The 17491-nt window shown below is 37.9% G+C and overlaps 1 protein-coding gene across 1 annotated transcript in view; it reads left to right on the forward strand.

Moving 5' to 3' along the window:
* Positions 1 to 17252, forward strand: part of LOC121427232 (activated CDC42 kinase 1-like) — a 50681-nt gene extending 33429 nt beyond the window's left edge. The window contains exons 7-12 of the mRNA XM_041623536.1: positions 8066 to 8192; positions 8907 to 9053; positions 10641 to 10741; positions 11629 to 11823; positions 12921 to 13018; positions 13819 to 17252. Coding sequence (XP_041479470.1) covers positions 8066 to 8192; positions 8907 to 9053; positions 10641 to 10741; positions 11629 to 11823; positions 12921 to 13018; positions 13819 to 16493 — 3343 coding nt within the window. The 3' untranslated portion in view covers positions 16494 to 17252. The remainder of the gene's footprint in view (positions 1 to 8065; positions 8193 to 8906; positions 9054 to 10640; positions 10742 to 11628; positions 11824 to 12920; positions 13019 to 13818) is intronic.
* Positions 17253 to 17491: the final 239 nt, after the last annotated feature.

A 17491-nucleotide genomic window follows, 5' to 3' on the forward strand; every position in this document is an offset into this window, starting at 1 on the left:
TTGTCAAAGACCCCCAGATTTTTCAAAAATGCATACATGTAATATCAGGCAAGCCTATGTGAACCTTTCGATTGTCAATCAGAGAGGTCGTTAGAAGGGGAAAGTAACATTTTAGATTGGAGTAGCAATCAGTCTGGCTTGCTTTGCTTGATATATCCTACAGCTGTTGTCCCAATCCCATGATCACTCGCCCAAATCTTAGCTCTCCATCTATACTCTCGGAGATTAAAGAGTATGTCCATCCTGAGTTTGATTTTAAAGGGACAGTGTAACCTACATGTCATCAGCAGTCAGCAAATGTGGAGATTAAAGGAGAATGAAACCTTTTGGACCAAGATAGCTTGTGTGAAAACAGACAAATCAAAGAAACAGATCAACGAAAGTTTGAGAAAAATCTGACAAGTAATGAGAAAGTTATGAGCTTTTGAATATTGCAATCACGAATGCTATGGAGATCCTCACATTGGCAATGTGACAAAGATGTGTGATGTCACTCTTGAACTAATGTTGTAAGTTAGAGCAATTACGGGATCGGAGTTCGGTTCGGAAGTTTTGCTCCTAAAATCGGAATCGGTTCGGATATCGGATCGGAAGATATTCAAAAACAAAAAAATACATTAAAATTTGTATGTGGCCGGCGCGTGGACAAATGCGGCACGCTACACTGATGGCAGAATTTGTTTTGATCTCCGACAAAAGCGGAGGAAGAAGATGATGAGTTGTTTTGATCTCCGACATAATCGGAGGAAGGAAAATAAGATAATGACGTTCCAGCGCGCGACACTACCGCCGATCAACGATAGGCCTCTTCTCTACAACATCGTGGTGATGGCGGAGGTAATCGTAAACTCTTAAAGGTCGCATGACCTCCCGAAAAAGACGCATTATTATCCAGAGTTGTTTACCATGATATTCACCTTCTCTACAACATCATAGTGATGGCGGAGGTAATCGTAATCTCATAAAGGTCGCAGCCTCGCAGGACCTCCCGAAAAAGACGCATTATTATCAAGATTTGTTTACCGTGATATTCACCTTCTCTACAACATCGTAGTGATGGCGGAGGTAATCGTAAACTCTTAAAGGTCGCATGACCTCCCGAAAAAGACGCATTATTATCCAGAGTTGTTTACCATGATATTCACCTTCTCTACAACATATCACTTCGATGTTGTAGAGAAGGTGAATATCACGGTAAACAACTCTTTGATAATAATGCGTCTTTTTCGGGAGGTCATGCGACCTTTAAAAGTTTACGATTACCTCCGCCATCACTACGATGTTGTAGAGAAGGTAAATATAACGGTAAACAACTTTTGATAATGCGTCTTTTTCGGGAGGTCATGTGACCTTTAAGAGATTACGATTACCTCCGCCATCACTACGATGTTGTAGAGAAGGTGAATATCATGGTAAACAACTCTGGATAATAATGCGTCTTTTTCGGGAGGTCATGCGACCTTTAAGAGTTTACGATTACCTCCGCCATCACTACGATGTTGTAGAGAAGGTGAATATCACGGTAAACAACTTTTGATAATAATGCGTCTTTTTCGGGAGGTCATGCGACCTTTATGAGATTACGATTACCTCCGCCATCACTACGATGTTGTAGAGAAGGTGAATATCATGGTAAACAACTCTGGATAATAATGCGTCTTTTTCGGGAGGTCATGCGACCTTTAAGAGTTTACGATTACCTCCGCCATCACTACGATGTTGTAGAGAAGGTGAATATCATGGTAAACAACTCTGGATAATAAAGCGTCTTTTTCGGGAGGTCATGCGACCTTTATGAGATTACGATTACCTCCGCCATCACTACGATGTTGTAGAGAAGGTGAATATCACGGTAAACGCATTATTATCCAGAGTTGTTTACCATGATATTCACCTTCTCTACAACATCGTAGTGATGGCGGAGGTAATCGTAATCTCATAAAGGTCGCATGACCTCCCAAAAAAGACGCATTATTATCTAGAGTTGTTTACCGTGATATTCACCTTCTCTACAACATCGTAGTGATGGCGGAGGTAATCGTAATCTCATAAAGGTCGCATGACCTCCCAAAAAAGACGCATTATTATCTAGAGTTGTTTACCGTGATATTCACCTTCTCTACAACATCGTAGTGATGGCGGAGGTAATCGTAATCTCATAAAGGTCGCATGACCTCCCAAAAAAGACGCATTATTATCAAGAGTTGTTTACCGTGATATTCACCTTCTCTACAACATCGTAGTGATGGCGGAGGTAATCGTAAACTCTTAAAGGTCGCATGACCTCCCGAAAAAGACGCATTATTATCCAGATTGGTTAACCATGATATTCACCTTCTCTACAACATCGTGAGGTAATCGTAATCTCATAAAGGTCGCATGACCTCCCGAAAAAGACGCATTATTATCCAGAGTTGTTCACCATGATATTTACCTTCTCTACAACATCGTAGTGATAGCGGAGGTAATCGTAAACTCTTAGAGGACGTAAAGTCAGATAGTCGTAAATATTACCGCGCATGTCAGCGTGTTCAACTAAATCTTATTTGCCTCCGCTTAAGATCAAAACATATCGTCTTTTCGTTGTTTTTCTTCCTCCATTTTTGTCGGAGATCAAAACAAATTATCACCAATTATCATCATTATCGTTTTGTTCTTCCCCGATTATGTCGGAGATCAAAACAAATCATAATCTTCTTCTCCACCTGCCTTTCCGCTAATATCACAGATAAAAACAAATCATAATTTTCTTCCCCTTTATCTTCTTTTCCTTCCACCGCTTTTGTCTGAGATCTAAACAAATCACCAGCGCATTTTGACGGCAAACATGTCGCCACATGTTTTTTTTTTTGTCTTGTTATGTTTTGGTTTTTCCGATCCGATTTTTTCCCCACTGGTCAAAAATCGGAGTTCGGAAAAATGTAGAAAAAAGGGGAAAATCGGATCGGATCGGGAATTGGAATAAAAATCGGTTACAGCATTATCTTGAACAACTCTCCCCATTACTTTAGTATATATTTCACTTAAATTGCCTCTTTTATTACATCTATCAGTAGAACATGTATTCTTTCTACAGTGCGTATCAAAAAAAAGTTTACACTTTGAAAAAGCACTTGGAATTCAAAAATATACAACATGTGGGTAATTTTTTCACATATAATCTTGGGTTTGGGTCTCATCTATCCAATGAAAGTAAAAGTTTTGTCAGAATGTTACACTTGAGTGAGCACTGTCCATTTCTGTAAAGCTCGCAGAAATCTGTTTGCGCAGAAATGCTCGTTTTCATGCTGTGTCAAGGGGAAAGGACGAAATCAAACTTACACTACGAAAGATTTATCATACATTTCCCTTGCACTTTTAGTCAATTGGAATAAAACGGATACATTCAAGCATTTTGTGACAATTTTGCCACCCAAATTGAAATTTCAACACTTAATAAGCACAACCTTTACCCTATTTGTGCCAGCAGGATCTGAGGACATAACTGAATTTTAACAAAAGTTTATATCAGACAACTCCAGCATTTTTTCACTAAGTTTTTATCATTGAAAGTTGGTTTACATTTCATTTATCATTTAATACTTGTTTCTCCACACTTTTCCCAAGCTTAGTAATGATTAACAAAATTAAAATCAAGCTTAAGCCATTCCATGTAAATCAGAGCTCAGTGTAAAGCGAATATCGTCACGATGGCCTCGGTTAGTGGGGGAGTGGGGTGGAACGAAATGCACTCTTCGAAGTGTTTTGGGCAAGGAAACAAGTCAAACAATGTTGAAGATATCTTCAAATCAATTTTACCAGCTAAATTCCATGTGTTCTTCATGATTAAGGTCTACTTTTATTCGCATAACTATTTCAAATTTCTGCGCAAATAATTTTTCACTAACTTTTCAAAAGTAAGTGGTGCTTACTCAAGCGGAAATATTTTTTGACAGTTATATCGTCATTTGCTTTAATGGACCTGTACCAATGTTAAAATGTGGAACAATCCTCAGAATATTACAAATGTATAATTTTACAGGATTTTTTCAAAGTGTAAACTTTTTTTTGATACGCACTGTATAGGAGGGCATGTACATGTAATACAGAATATAAAGAATACATCATGGATAAAGAGTTTGTATCACCATACGAAAAAGCAAAAAGACACATTTTCAGGGTATTTCATAGTCCATCAAAGGGAAAGTTGTTCATGTGTGGCATCACACATCCTTGTCGCGTTGCCAATGGGAGGATCTCCATAGCATTAGAGATTGCAATATTCAAATGCTCATAACTTTCTCATTATTTGTCCGATTTTTCTCAAACTTTCTTTGTTATCCCAAAGGTTTCATTCCCCTTTAAAGGAAATGTCCATGGTTCTGAAAGCCCAGTCTAACATACTATACATGTACATGTAAAACTTAGCACTCTGAACGTGTACATTTAGATTATGGGGCATGTCCAATGTTCACCCAACATAGCATTTAAAGGGTCTGTTGGTCTCACAGTGAGAGTCTCACTTACATGTAAAAGTTAGCACTCTTCAAATCTTTAGGTTTCAGGGAATTTCTTTGTCCACCCTGACATACATGTAGCATTTAAAGGTCTGGGGAGCGTTTCATGAAAGGACTTGTCAGACGTTTTATCCGACAAGTCCTGTTTTATCCGACAGTTACTATAGTAACAGTGCTTCTCAACCAATCAGAATCCAGGAAAGTTGTCAGATCTGACAACTTGTCAGACGAAAATATTGATGAAACGCCCCCTGGTCTGAAGTCTAAACGAAAAAATGTATCCGTCTAAACCTTTAGATTAAAGGGAATGTCCACCCTGACCTAGCATTTAAAGGGCCAGTGTACCGTAATCGAGAATTTAGTCCTCTGCCAACCTGTAGATAAAAGGAATGTCCACTCTTGCATAGCTTTTGCAGGGCCGGTCTAATCTACATGTACATGTATCAAATTTAAAAACTCCATATTAAAGGGCCTATCCACCCTGATATAGCATTAAAAGGACTAGTCTAAGCTATGTCTTTTGCCAGTTAGCGATATTGATAACCTTTCTCTCGTTATCGATTATACCCACTATTATGTACGTGTAGGGACATGACAGTGAATTTCCACGATGCGGAAAATGGACAGAATTATTAAAATGTACTTCAATAAAATAAAAAAAATCTATTCCTTGAATTTGCCATCAAATATAGAACATTTTGCAGTCATGCTAAACTCTTAACCCACATTTTGGCACTTCATATATCCCTGCCTTTGGTAAATTCATAAGTAAGATCCTGACCAGCTTCATACCGCCCCCCACCCTTGATATGAATTTTGAAAGAAAGTGAGATGAACTGTCCAGAAATGTTACAATATTGGGAAAATGGACCTGTAGTTTCCTTGACATAGTTCTGAATATTTCATTAAAACTGGCAAGAGGAAGCACTTATCTGCATCCTTCCTGTATTCAATTACATTGGATAGTATTACTAGTGGTATATTAATCATACTTTAAATGGACATCACATTAAAGGTAAAGATGAGTTCTGTGAAAGCTGGCATAGGATGAGACAAACCGATCAGGAAAAGGATACAGATGCTTTGTAAATGCATATGGTGTACATGACTAGTGATATTATTTTGATTACCAAATTTGCTTTTAGCACTTTGGTCAAAAGATCTCAACCAGTTTGTACTGTCCTGTAAAAATCTGCTGTGCACACTAAACTTTTTATGTAGCAATCTTTTAAATAATTGGATCATCATTCAGTGTTTATTTTGTGCATGAGTATTTGTTGTGTATTAAACTTCGCATCAAGACTGGAAATTGTTAAAAGTTGTTTTTCAAATTCCAATGAATTTTCTTTCACTTTGTAAACGTATTGTACTTTGTATCAGGAAGTGATTTTTTATGTGTGTTTTTCTTTATAAAATGTGGTTCGAAAATTCCTAGAAACTAGCATGTACATGTATATATTATATATACATTTTTATGTAGGCTACTGTAGTACAAAAAAAAAAACGTATTGCGTAAGTAATGGTCCATACATGTAGACGTGCCATGTCTGATAAAAGTATAGATTATAAAATTGATAACACCATATTTCTGGTAAAAGTTACTGAAAATTGTGGCATATGAAATTGTGAATGATTGATAGAAAATATGTCAAACAAATTTTGAATTTACTGAAACATCCTTGTTAATTTTATGAAGTTTATTTTATGGGAAATCATTTTCATAACATTGTGATGCACAAACCTGCATACTGTATATGGGACTACAGTACATGCAGGTTCAATAAAACTTTTTGCTTCAACGTGCCAAACGTGTTCTAGAATAGATATCCGCAAATGTCACCACTGTTGGATAATTTAAACAGGGAACAGCTTCACTTTATTTTGGTTTTGACTTGACATTATGAGGTCAAGCAACCCCCCCCCCCCCTAAATCCTGTCCTCAACATCTATGTACATGTGTGTGTGTTCGGTCTGATGACTCATCTGTTTTAAAATGGGAAACATGAAAAATTAAAAACACGGAACATTGTTTTGTGGAAAGGAAACTGCAATCAAATTGAAATAGACAAACATGATGTCATGCACTTTACCATCAGATATTGAAGTTTGTTCAGGAAATTTAAGCCTTATCAACATGTTGGTGAATGTTGAACAAAGAAGATTATATGTCATTAGTGCATAACATGAGATGTTATCTACAGTACAAAATTTTCATCTCGTATCCAGCCTTCGTAAGTGCCGAGTGTGAAACATATATTATAAATTGTATGTAGTGGGCTACAATAATCTTAATTGTGTTTGATTGATTAGTTTTTTAGGACATTTTCGCCTTCAAAGTTGTTTTTAGGAGTCCATTAACGAGGGTGACGTGCGATTTCATCCTTGTGACAGCCCAGAGCCCCCCTAAAATTCCCAAAATATAATTTTTTGGGGGCGACTATCTTGGCTAAAGTTGCCCAAAGATCTCCCATTATTCCAGTGAGTCTAGAAAATCGGTTTAAATGTATTAAATGAGCAATAGTATAACATCGAAACTGCTCATTGCCCAAGCAAGTAGCCCTCAAATTAAAAGAAATAGCACCCCAATTCCATTAATCATCATGACAAGAGCCTTCAATTTGAATTCAAAGACATTTTGACAAGTACATTACTTGAAATTTCTTCAAGTCTCTTCTGGAGATAATGCTTGGCTATGCTGTGTTGTTTTGTTGGCAGAACCTACTGTGCATTCAGTAACCACAATCTCAGGTTTGCCAAAATATGTGTGAAAAAGACGACTTGTGATTTCCTCTGGTTTGCCAAAATTTTATTTGTACACAATTAGTATGAAAGAGAGCACTTGGGATTGTGTAACCATATAGAGCAGGCTGTCACTTGAGCTAGACTTTTCTTTTGGGAACCCATCCAGTTCTGCCAACCAATTTTTTTTTGTATTTCATCTGATTTCTCAGTGGAAATTTAAATTGCCATTTTACCTAGATATAATTAAAAATAAACATAAAAATGCCAAGGACCAGTATAATAGTATCAAGGGAAACCACAAAGTATAAGAATGTAGTCATAAAATTCATACTCCAGATTCTTTTCTTTATATATTTTAACACTAACCCCCCCCCATTAAAAAATAATAATTCAATAAATATAATTATGGTTGGTTACATCGTTTTTAGGAGATAATACAAATTAATTTTTTTTCATCCAAATAAGCATTTATTTTTTTCCAATTTTCACAAAATATCATCTTTGATATCAATTATACAATATCATTTCTCATAAAATTATATTAATATACAACAGATTTATTAAGAGAATTAAAGAAGAAGCCTTTATAAAAAAAATCTTAAAAGCAAAAGCTTGTGGTGGGATACTCCTCTGCTCAAATATATGTACAATACAAGGTTGATTGAAAAAATGTGAATTTTGATGGAAAGTACAAACTTTGGAGATACTCAATAATTTGCTCTTAGAAAGGTTTCACCTCTGCCCACTTCCAATTACTCCATAGTTTCTTTCAATTATAATTTTGGTGTACATGTATTAATCATGCTTGTTTATGATAACATTTCTAGGTGTGCACCGGAAAGTTTAAAAACGAAGCAGTTCTCCCACGCGAGTGATATGTGGATGTTTGGTGTTACGTTATGGGAGATGTTCAGCTTTGGGGAAGAGCCCTGGCTTGGATACAATGGTGCTCAGGTAGGTGATACATATTATGAGCGGGTCCAAGGGGGGGGAGGCTTGAGGAAATTTGCCTCCGAAATGCTCAAAAGACCCCCAAAAATTCCTGTTTACTTCAATGTTAAAATTTATTGAATGTAGCTCCTGAAAATAAAACAAACATATGCTATGAACCCCACAATTTGGGAGTAAACAATCTGATCTTTAATCATTTTCAGCTAGTGGTTCTATTTCATTTTCTCTAAATTTTCTTTTGAATTTTACTGCACACTCTTCTAGCAAACTCTGTCTCTTATTCCATCCAAAATCATCCCTATTTTCTAGTTGGTTGTGAGGTCTGTAAATGCCATTATTATTATTATTATTTTTATTTATTCATTAAGGTGCCGTTGAACTAGTCTTTAACAAATTCAAATTCCATTGCAGCGACAGTTGTTTATTATTGTCTATAGAACTTTGAACAAGAACCGTTCTAAGCATTACTGTCCAGAGTCCTGTTGCAATTGAATTACTATAACTCTCAGCCAATGATATCTTCAATAAAATTCTTGTTTCTGATTTGCTGCTTATTTTCAAAATAGTAACTTTTATGCAGCATGACTCAAAATTGTCATGGTATTTACTCTCCCGTCATCAACGTATCTGGCACTTGTGCACCTACTGGTATATCCTCTTAAAATGCTTCGACATAGTCTCTGATCTCAACTACAGCCATAACTTTCATTTGTACAGATTCTTCAGAAGATCGGTAAGGATGGTGAGCGGTTACCTCGTCCAGACCACTGCCCACCGGGCATCTACCGACTGATGGAAGCATGCTGGCAAGCTAGTCCAGAAGACAGGCCCATGTTCTCATCGGTTAAAGATCAACTTGCCAAGGTAAAGCAGAAGATGGTTTCACAGAGATTTAAGTATGACTTAGGTCGCACTTAAATGTCGACGCGTACACGATATGCAACGCGCGATCTTATTGATCAATACGCAGTAGTGCGCGTCCTCTTGGCATGATCTGACCAATACTGTCATGCCTTTTATACTGTGCGCAACTGGGCATTTAAGTGCGACTCTAAGTCATACTTAAATCTTTGTGAAACACCTCCCAGGAGATGGTTTCTCAGTGTCTTTTACAGTCTTTAACGCTGGTTCAAATTAAAAATTCAACTTGATTTTATTCAAAAATACTCATCAAAAAGTCTGAAAACTAACAATTTTAACTAATCTGCTGCAGATCTCTCAACCATTTTGAATTTGGAGAAAAAAATATGAAATTTTGACCATTCTGGGTACTTATTTTGATACAATTTTCCTATTTTTCCTGGCAGGAATACATTCCTTGAAATGCTTCTGCGCTATGAAGGGCTGCAGGGTTAAGGTCAGGTTAATAATCAGGTTCTACGGAAGCGTGTTGGGACGTTGTATGATAGTGTGATAGGCACTATACACCAACTGTGTATTTTTATGAAAAGTATTTTAGGCTGTTTCTTTAAAAGTAGTTATTTAAGAGGTATTTCTTTGATTGCTTGATAGATGAAGCCATTAGAGATGAGTATCACCCAGGATCTCCAGCTTGAACCAGATAAGTTAGAATGCGAGGAAGAACGAATCATCACAATCTTAGATATACTCTATTCAACACCTGTGTATCATTATGAATATAATGTTAGACTGTTTCTTTAAAAGTAGTTATTTAAAGGTCAAGTCTACCCCAGAAAAATGTTGATTTGAATCAATAGAGAAAAATCACACAAGAATAATGTAAAAAAAATCACCAAAATGGGATGTACAATAAGAAAGTTATGACATTTTAAAGTTTCTCTTATTTTTCACAAAACAAATATTTGCACAACTTGGCAACACGCAAATGAGAGTCGAAGATGTCCCTTTCTCACCATGTCTTTTTTTTTATTGTTTGAGTTATACAATATTTCATTTTTTACAGATTTTACAATAAGGACCAATTAAAATGTTATAAAAATTTAATTCCTTATGTTCATGGAGGAAGAAAACTTATTTCTCCTTCCAATGAGAAGAAAATTGAAATATTTCATATAACAGAATACAAAAGAAATAGTGAGTGATGTCATCAGTTCCCTCATGTGCATATAACTGTTTTGTGAAATTAAGCAAAACTTTAAAATGTCATAACTTTTCTATTTTACATCCGATTTAGATGAAATTTTCAGTGTTATGGTTTTTGGATTTTTCTCTATTTGTTCAAATCAACTTTTTGTTTTGGTGGACTTGTCCTTTAACAGGTGTTTCTTTAATTTCTGAAGCTGTTAGAAGCTTTTAGGGTCACCCATGATCTCCTGCTTGATGAACCAGACAAACTAGAATGCGAGGAAGAACGAATCATCACAATCATAGATATACTCTTATTCAAGAACTGTGTATCATTATGAATATAATGTTAGACTGTTTTTTAAAAGTCGTTATTTAACAGGTGTTTCTTTGATTACTGAATAGATGAAGCCTTTAGAAATGAGGGTAACCCAGGATCTTCAGCTTGATGAACCGGATAAGTTAGAATGCGAAGAAGGACAGATCATCACTATCATAGATGGCAAGTAAGTGGACTCTCAGAGTGGATAGGAAATGTTAGGTGCATAATGAATATTTATCAGGGATACTACTTTCTAGACAGAGGGAAGTTACATACCTGTCCTTATTTTGAAATCACTTGAAATCATCTTCAGAGATACTCTGTATACTTTATGCACTGTATTTTATATGGCGGCATCATAGTTCAGTAGCGAATATTATCACCATGAAGCATTTTGGGCAAGGTGTCAATCCACACTTTGTCACTCTCCACTGAGGTATTAAAGTGAGTACCCAGTTAAATGCGAAAGAGTATGCCTAGCTATTGAGCTTTGAACGCTCTTGCTCAAATGCCCCCCAGGGAGTGGAGAAGTGCACACATTGTATAGAGGCAAGCAAGAATCTGATGTGCTTAGAGACATCACTCAAATACATTAAGCTGTATATGAAAGTGGAATTTCCTCTGAAATATGTGTATTCTTGATGGATTTGATAGTCTTTGAATGAGGGAAGCATCTTTCTGGGTAGGTATTATTAAGATAAATGCCAGTTATGGTAACAATTTCAAAATGACAGTGAACAGAATCCAATCAAATGATCACCCAAGTGTCTGTCTTTGTAATGGAAAATATGTGCCAAAGTATTCTGGAAGAAATTTTGTAATTACTGAGAGATTAGCATAACAAGCTTGGAAATGTTGAGACTTTTATCAAGCAATAACAATACATTGTCCCACATGTGCTTGTCTGTGTTGGTGGTCTCCATTGATATAGTGACAACTAACCTTGGTTTTTGCATACTGTCACACAAAATCACTGTTTATGTCAACTACTTTCATTTATCTTTTAACTATCTACTTTCCAGTGCATTTCATGTGTTGATTTTGACTTTCTCCTCTCGCTCGCTCACACAGACCAGAGGAGAATTGGTGGCTCGGCCAGAACATCCACACCCACAAGATCGGGCGTATCCCTCGCAAGCTCCTGGCCCCCCTGTCTGGCGGGATCACCGGTGACGACATCAGCAAGCCAATCAAATACAGCTTCATACACACCGGCCATGGAGGAGTGGACGGCAGCACGTGGGGACACCCGCACAAGATTGACGAGTGAGTGCTGGTTTGTCAACACAGATACCTACGGTTCTGTTCTTGCTGTGGGCCTGAAACACAAAACTTAGCGATTGATTATGGGCCTGATGTCCATGATTGATTGCATTGAATATTGTGCATGATCAATCGTAAAATCTGCCCCTTGATCAATCGCTAAACTCTATGGCCCGTATTCTGAAGTCAGGTTTAACTTAGACCATGGTCTAACTCCGTGCTAAAATTATGGGAAGCCAAAAGTGTCAAAATTTACATCAAGTTTTATGTTTCTTATGTTTACTGTGCTCTTTCCTGATTCATCGATGGTGAAAACAATCATTTATTTATACTTCCTACACAATTATGAATGATTTGAGAACCAAATGAGTTGAAATATTATATCTCTACCGTTAGCGATTTATGTAACAATTGGCTGTCCATACTTAAACCAAGTTTAAGTTAAACCTGCCATCAGAATACGGGCCTAAATGTTAGTGGGCCCTGGGTCCTGTCACACAAAGCTTAGCAATCATCGTATAAGACTATCTTTACAATTGATTGCATTGACTATTTTGAACAAACAAGCGTACGATTAATCACCAACCTTTGTGTTACCGGCCTCAGTCCTACTGCATGAAAGTAACTATTGTGGGAGCTTTTCTTTTCAGTGGTATCTACCATAGTTACAATACTCAGTCAATATCAAGGATTTTGGGGAAAGTTTGCATTGAATAGCATAGATACCATTATAGTAACTTTTTTCCAACAGGCCCCAGAAATGTGATTTTTTTTGTTCATGAAAATACTGCTTCCCATTGAAACCTCCTCCAAACTGTGTGAATTTTATTTTTTGATTGGTGAATATTCTGGATGAAAACATTGACTTTTAACCCAAATTTGGCTATTTGTCCACCAAAATACAGGAAGTTATTTTAAAGGTTGGTATTTCCATGGTAGCAATCATTTTGTGTCATACGCCTACAAATTGATCTTAGTATGATATCTCCAGTTCCAGAAATTCATTTGTTATTTTTTAGTTGGAAGGCGATGGGGTTTAGAAGAAATGCTTTTATGTACATCATTTTATTTTTATTTTTTACATTTTGTATTTCTTGCAGGACATACTTGATGCCTATGACATCGCTTGATGAATGGGATAACGAGGATGATGTCTCAAATTCCAGACCGGCATTGATGCTATCCGATCGATTGAAACGTGAGTCCTTCCAACATCTAACCAACACATACTTATAATAAGGGAGTTTTTGCAACCACTACAGAGACGCTTTCTGGAATGTAGAGAATTTATTTTCAAAAGCCCATCATGACAAAGCAGCCTTTGTCCAAAATCGGTGGATCAAAATAGCAGTGTCATCCTGGACTCTAGACGATCGACACATTTGCAATTTTTGTCAGTTCAGAATCTTAGAATAATCTCCTGTCCTTGTTCACCAATTTTCGACAAAGACCCAGCTTTCTATTGTGGTTTGAAGGGCATTTACAATAGATTTACTATGTTGTAGAATCCGTCCCCATTGCAATTGCGAACACTCGCTAAAGTCTACATAGACATGCATATTCATGAGAGGGTATTTATTTCATTTCCAGTGCATTCTCCATTCACCGTGTCAAATGATGTGAGAAATTGATGATTTCTTGATTCAGTTTGGAATTTGGTGAGGAAATTTTGGGGAAAAATACAATGTAGCCCATATTGAATCGTAAAGTATGTTAATTGTGATTCACATTTTGATTTAGATATATATCTTGTGAAGGTTTCAGTCATGAATCTCGGCATCCACTTTAAACTCTTTCAAAACTAGACTGAACAAACACTGGTCCTCCATACACCAAATTCTCACATAAACGTCCACCCTCCACACACGTAACATGTAGATGTTTTAAGGACCAGTAAAAGTATTTTCGAAGGAACGATCGAAAGCACTACAGAATCACCTATTTCTTCCTTGCAGTGATGATGATTAAAAGAGTAATATTTTCTGTCTACAAACACAGGTAACAGCAAAGAAAATCAACAGAAGAAAGACGTGGAAAACTCATCTCGTTCATCATCACTGAAGCGACAACTACGTGGTAAATCAGCCAACCGGAACTCCGCTTCCTTGGAAAGCGAGGACGAGGACACGCATATCAAGACGGGAGGTTCGGTCTTCTACGTGCAAGGAACGTCACGGCACACTGAAAGGGAGACGGGACAGTCTCAAACTGGTATTTTGATTGACTTTGCTGAGAACTCCTTTGCCAGTACGGACAGCAGCATTGATTCAGGATCGTCTTTTGACTCGCCATTTGTACTTGACAGGACATTGAGTCCAGAAGTGTCTTCGAAGGCACCATCGTTACCGAGACTCAACGGAGGTTTGCCTCTGTATGATGATGTTCCGAATGAAGCGGGTGATGCAAACACTGTCAAAAGCACAAAACCAAATGTGGACTTGTCCGGAAAGGGTCAACCCTTGGCTCACTCGTATTATGGTAATCAGCAGACCATAGCAGATGCGGCTGCGGCGGAAGAGAAAACAAAGACAACACCTAGTGTAGATTCAGCAATGTATGCATCTGTGAATAAAGTGAAGCCACCAGGGTCAGATTCCACAAAGACTAAAAGCAGAGCCAATCCATTTGCATCCAAAAACAAGCCACCATCTAATGGCCCAGCTGTGAATACTGTAACCTCTAATAATCATGTTAGCAGTAATATAGAAAGTGCTAAAGTGCCACAGGCAACAAGATTTTATGACGATGTGCCAAACGAATCAAATCTTTCCAGCGACACGTTACCAAAGAACACGTCTGCTAAAGGGGGTTGGGTTAATTTTTACGATGATGTACCGACAGAGAGTGATCTAGCAGAGTTAGAATCAAATACAGGACCCTTGCCATTGAGAACGTATGATGAAGTACCCGTAGAGGAGCCTCTGAAGCCAAAAACTGTACCTGGGAATGTTCAGAATATTTCTGCAAGACTTGCAGAACCTGCTGCACCTGCTCAGGTTCGACCCCAAAACAGCATGCCTCAGGTTGTGCCAAGTGTAACATCAAGAATGTACAGTGAAGTTCCTGTGGAGGACACTCCTCCGTCAAAACCTGTACCCACAAACTCGCATGCATTTTCCAGTAAATATGCTCCATTTTCTGCACCTGCACCAACCCTTCAACCACAAAAGAGTGTACCTATTGCCACCTCAGGTAACACCTCTAGCTTCTTAACCCGCCCTATGGAGCCAAAGAAGACACCCTTGTCATCGTCACCTAGCTTAGATTGCTTTGATCCTCTAAAACAGGTGTCTGTCACAGTTGAGCAAAAGCCTGAGAAAGTGTCTTCTCAGAAATTGGATACCACAGCCTCTGCTCGCAGAAACCAACCAGGGATTATGATCCCACCTCCTCGATCAAAGAAAGCCACCAGTAGACGAACTAATAACTTGGCAAATCAAGACAATATGTCTAGTAGCGCTGCAAAGGAAATTGCTAAGAAAGTAGATGGCAGCAGTGCAGACAAATACGCTGCCATTCAGAGTACATCATCAGTCAATCAGACCCACTACTCGGTGCATGATAGGGCAAAACTACTCGAAAACAAGCCTCACATAGCACCAAAACCAGGAATGAAGGGTGATTCACAGGATGACAACTTTTTGACAATGTGCTTTCCCCGTAAAACACCAGGATCTGAGAGTGAAGGCTCTCAGTATTCACTTGCGACTTCTTCCAATGACATTCCCTTTGGCTTAGGAAAAAGAGCGCACAATGCACAAGATGGGACCCGAAAAGTGGTGCCACCTCTACCTCCTCGTAAAGCACTTGGAGAAGAAGTGCCACCAGCTGTTGAATCCCACCAACCAAGTCAATCTCCAGGAGGATCAGTAATTCTGCCCATCATGAAAGATGGTGTCCAGGTCAGTCATACCCATTACTATCTGTTACCTGCAGTAGCGTCCTCAACAGAACCTCTCAATGTATCGGCAAAGTCTTTGACGAGTGCACCTATGACAGGCAGCAGGACAGAACCACTTGGGAACTTGTCTTATATGAAACCACAGGGTAAACACCCTACACAAGTCACAAACCCAGATTACTTCATCAAGGGAGCGAATCCTGGTGGACATCGTGGTGTGCAGGATGGGAGCTACTTCAGTAAAAGTGGTCCAGGAGCTGGTGCCAAGAACAAGGATCTTCTTCAAACCTTTGATCTCTCAAACTTGAAACCTATCCTACCACAGGATACCACCTCCACTTCCAAACCTTCACATATGACGATGCCTTCGACAATGCCATCGTATTATCGGTCGACTCCATCAAGTTCGGCTTCGTCATCACCATCCCACCAAGCTGCATCCGCAACTCATGGTTATTGTATCCATGGCAACAAGTTAGGCAGCAACCGACCTGTCTCCGACCTGGACCTCATGGCTTCTGAGACACCCAGTTCAGCGGCTGAGAAGGTCAAGCAGGTCCAGAAAGAGGTCCATGGGGTGACTTCTGATGAGTGCAGGAATGCCCTGATAGGTGTCCAATGGGACGTCACCAAGGCAATCCGAGATCTCAAGACAGAACAACTGTTCCAGCTTGGCAGTGCTTCCAAAGAACATTGTGAGAACTTGTTGAAATCGCTTGAGTGGAACCTTGAACTGGCCAGCTCTATTCTCTTAGAGCAGTCTGCACGGTGAACTGAGAATCCTTTAAGCAAATGAGTCTAATGTAAATTCTATAAAACTGTTCAAAATTGATATTTTTACAACTCTTAATGAATATTCAGTTAATCTTTTGTTTAATTTCACCAATCGATATAACAATGTGTAATTGATGACATGTGAGGCATGCTAGAAAGAGAAAATTTCTAAACTTTATATTCCAAAGAAATGCTTTCTGGTTACCTTACTGATTCTTTTTCAATAAGATAAAATCATTTTAATGTCTTTCAGTGGGATGAATAATGTGATTATTCCCGTTAATGATACATTGGATTGTTAAGAGGCTGAATACAATTAGTCGAGAGTGAATCATTTGGGGTGCAGTCTAAAATCCTGTTTTTACTCTGAATTCAAATATCAATTTAATGGACTATGCCACTCTCCACGCAGTTACCATGAATTCTGCTGCTGTTTTGATGAGGAAATCAGAAAAGGCCAGAAAATAATTCAGTAGCCCCTTGGAATGAAAGCTTTTTATGGAATGTTTCTTATTCTTTTCTGGAAAGTTATTTTGATTACACACAAAATCAAGTGGAGTGGCCAGTATTTGAAAAATAACCTCATATTTATCTCTTAATATACGTCTTTAAGGAATGGTATTCTACCCAAATGTGCTACAGGTATTTTGTTTATTTGTTTTTTTACAAGATATTGGACCAATAGTGTTTGTTGGAGCTTTATTTGATATCGATAATGATATCTCTATTCCTTTTCAAAACGTATACATGCTTGTTACATCAAGCCATAATGTATGACTACGCAAACGGCAAGGTACATACCAATATTGCTTGTATAGATTTTACAGTCAAAGCTATATGTAAATAACACTATATAGATTTATCGTGTTTGTGGAGCATTATTTTTTATACCAAATCATTTTAGATGTATAAATAATTCAAGAACAGCTATAGTCATGTAATTATGTGATGTTTCTTTGGTGTGGTTTCATTCCGCTCTTTTTCAAGAATATTTTT

Source organism: Lytechinus variegatus, chromosome 14 (genome assembly GCF_018143015.1).
Source record: "Lytechinus variegatus isolate NC3 chromosome 14, Lvar_3.0, whole genome shotgun sequence".
NCBI lineage: Eukaryota > Metazoa > Echinodermata > Echinoidea > Temnopleuroida > Toxopneustidae > Lytechinus > Lytechinus variegatus.